The 3,583-nt window shown below is 39.9% G+C and overlaps 1 gene segment (V, D, J or C); it reads right to left on the bottom strand.

Annotated features, from left to right (window-relative positions):
* Window positions 1-758: 758 nt before the first annotated feature.
* The window catches only part of LOC131475264 (immunoglobulin heavy constant mu-like), a 4,488-nt gene continuing 1,663 nt past the window's right edge, over window positions 759-3,583 (bottom strand). Inside the window, 5 exon segments of the C gene segment in view lie at window positions 759-952; window positions 1,489-1,818; window positions 1,939-2,250; window positions 2,676-2,966; window positions 3,175-3,465. Coding sequence covers window positions 759-952; window positions 1,489-1,818; window positions 1,939-2,250; window positions 2,676-2,966; window positions 3,175-3,465 — 1,418 coding nt within the window.

Raw genomic sequence — 3,583 nt, 5'->3', positions numbered from 1 at the left:
GCCGCTGTTATGATGTATCGTTGGCTTGGCTGGCAAGACCAGCAGTTCCGTTTTGGAGAGGTTTAGCTGGAGGTGATGGGCTTGCAGATATGTCAGAGAGACAATCTGAAATTCGTGCTGAGACCGTGTGGTCGTCCGGTGGGAGTGACAGACACAGCTGGGAATCACTAAGGCCAAGCATGCTATTACTAAAAATTAAATAATGTCTTTCTTAAATATCACATACACTGACTTAATAATCAACAGAATGGAGAAATATGAAGAAAAAGGATTTTATTTTGTCAAGCAATGAAACAATAACATTTCTTATTTACATTGTGAGGAAAAATCATACACTACAATAAAAAAAATGTGTAGCACTAAGCATTTGTGATTTTGACATACAACGGAATTTTTGTTATGTACTTGTTACAAGATATATTTAACAGAAAGGAACAGTGTTGTGTATCCGTACCGTCATTTATTTTCTCTTCACCTGAAAAACACAAAACAAGAAAGTTTCAGATATTGAAATGACATATATATGCATGTATGTAGTGTATTAATATAGATATTAAGTTGGAGACTGGACAATTAAATGCCCTCTGTGTCTTCAGTACAGTATAGTTTTAGTCAGCAGAATAACTGTGCGTGTCACTGGTTCTTGTTTTGCAGGTTTAGGTCTGTTTCATGCATCATAGTGTTTGAAAATTCATTTTTACAGGGTTCTCGTGATTTCCAGCTGTTATGTTTGTCCTGAGTGATACCTTATACAGTCTTTAGAACTTACTAAAATCAGGGAGAGCCTGCATGTTTACCTTGACCAAGCTGAATATCATGTTATAGAAGAGAGAGGATATGAAGAGAAATATAAAGGAGCAGGTTGTGGACCACAGACTGCTGAATTCATCCTCCTCAGTGTGGTCTTCTGAGCAGCTCAGAGGCAAATTCAGATCTGACTCTGATGACAAATCTAAGAACAGGAAAGTATAGGTGGTTAGAGGATAGGTGTTTGCATGTGTATATGTGTGTGCATGTAACTCATAAACATCAGTGTCTTTCTCAAGTGGATTTTAGCCTTGATTCACTCTGTCATGACTGTCCCGTGTTGACGTTTTATCAACAACAGTGGCACAGTAAACTACTTAACTGAGGCCTCGTTGCAAACTACTCATGTAAAGTGATTCATTGTCATTGTGTTTTGAAAACTATTGAAGTCATTCACGAACATGTAACAACGTCTCTCCAAGCAACATTTATTTAAAACAGTCAGCACACTTGTCAAGCTGTTGGACAATGTGACATACATACACAATTTGAGGACAAACAAAACTGAACTGACAGGTTGACTCGTATTTGTACAATCACAACAACTGATGACATTACAGAGGACACGGATTTCCATGGCAGGGTGTACAAACACACACAAACACACAGAGACCGACAGAACAACATTGTAGCACAAACGTTAACACTGAATCAGCTATTTGTCACATTCAATGGAGTTACCCATATCCTTAGACACTCCCACTGGCTTCATGGACTCATTGCTGCCAGCGGGCCAGACATTGCAGTAGAAAATGGTCTTCTGTTCCCACTTTTTCTTGGTGGTGGTGTAAACACTTGCTACCATGTAGCCATTCATTGTCTTCTGCAAGGGGAAGTTGATGCCATCAACATAGTTGCCAGATTGTTGTCCCACATGATCAGCCCATGTGATGTAGTAATCCGCCAGCACTGGACTGGAGACCAGACACATCATGGTGACCTCCACCGAGTTTCCTTGGTTGATGCTTTCGTCGGGAAGCATGTGCACCGTCACTTTTGGTTGTCTTCCATCTGAAAAGAAGCATTTGGTTTACCAGGGGGCTTTATAAAATAGAAATTGGTATGTGTAAGCTGGCTGCTCCCCCCGCATTCGCACATTACCCTTCTACAAGCCATCACTTTGTAATATACCTCCTTTTTGGACAGTCAGATCTTGAATGACTGGAGTCATATCTTCTCCATGAGCAGAACAGCGCACGTTGTTGACATTCTGCCACTCCGCGTAATTACGAGTCATTGTGCTGATTTTGCTGTGTTGTCTGCCTTCGGACTTTCTTGCTTCAGTAATGCGATCAGTCACATTTTGGCCATCGATTTGCCATGTGATTTCGGTTTTATCAACTGTGGCCTTGTCTTGTCCATTGACGACACAGTCCAGCTCAGCTATGTTGTTATTGAAAATTCTTTTGGGACTCGGTGGTGTCAGGGTCATTGTGATCAGAGCTAAATGAGGTTAAAAAGCAGAGAAAGGGGAGGTTACAGCCATTTCTCCCAACAAGATCCAGCATATCTTGTTTTATGTGACTATATTTCAAGCCAGAGAAATTACAATGCCACTTAATTTGACAGCATACTGAGAAAATGTTACATAAGGAATATAATTTCTCCCAGAATGTCTTTGTTTTTCGCATATCACCAATGGCGATAACGTTTACAATAATTATTATGACCTAATGTCTCAACCACAAACGTACAAATAATAACATTGAGGATAATCCTTAATATTTTCATGTTTTTTTTAAGGCCTACACCAAAACTGACTAACATGTTACTCACTGTCTAAACTTAACAAATGAAATGAATATCATCCCCATCATTTCCTTGGAAACAAAGTTTGTTATTTAGCAATAATTCTGTTAGCACTGTACCTTTCGAGGCCTTTTTAATGTATGTGGTTCCTCTGTAAGTGACCTTACAGCTATAAACCGCTTCACTGTCCCAGTCTGTGTTCTTGACTTTCAGGACACTGACAGCTGAATATAACTTTCCAACCTGTTGGATGGGACTGTGGAAGTAGTTGTTCAGCTCTACGTTGCTCTTTTTCCATTCAAATGATTGAAGTGTTCCTTTAACACTGTCTTCGACTGTGCAGACCAGAGTCTGGGTGTCTTCACTAGGCACCGAGAGCAAAGTCACTTTAGTGGAAGGAGGAAGAGGCCCTAAGAGCAGTAGAGGAAACAGTGGAGTCACATTTATTTTTTACACTTAATGTCGTCTATAAGTGAAGAGATGCTTGGTCAAGGGGAAATACATGTTAATTAGTAAGAGCAAGAAAAACAACAGTCACCGCCACAGCCAAAGATTCATTATATGAACCATTTTATCACACATGTGAGTAAATGATTAAATGACTTGATAATGACATACTTTGTACTTGCAGACTTTGGGGAGATCCAGCATGTGTTACTGAACATGTAAAAGACTTCCTCGAATCCCAGTCAGATTTGGACACATTGACCACACTGACTCCTATGTATTTGTTGTTTGCCTGAGTTGGAGGATATGGTACTGAAGTCAGACTCGCCCCACTGGCGTCACTCCACGTGAAAGATATGCTCTTTGGTGAGAAGCCGTGTGCAAGACAGCCGACTGTGAGCGTATCTTTGGACCCAGAAAGGCACTCGACCAATGGGAAGAGAGTCGGTGGTGTTGCCGCTTCTGTGTAAGAGTTTTATAAGATTGGATTTGATTAAAAAATAAAAAATAAAAAAAAAAGACTGCAATAAAGAAAGACTTAAGTGCTTAATCGTTAAAAAAAAGAATCACATTTTGGTGA

This window comes from Solea solea, chromosome 16 (genome assembly GCF_958295425.1).
Source record: "Solea solea chromosome 16, fSolSol10.1, whole genome shotgun sequence".
Classification (NCBI taxonomy): domain Eukaryota; kingdom Metazoa; phylum Chordata; class Actinopteri; order Pleuronectiformes; family Soleidae; genus Solea; species Solea solea.
The sequence above is the reverse complement of the archived record's forward strand: the minus strand, read 5'-3'. Positions and strand labels throughout refer to the sequence as shown.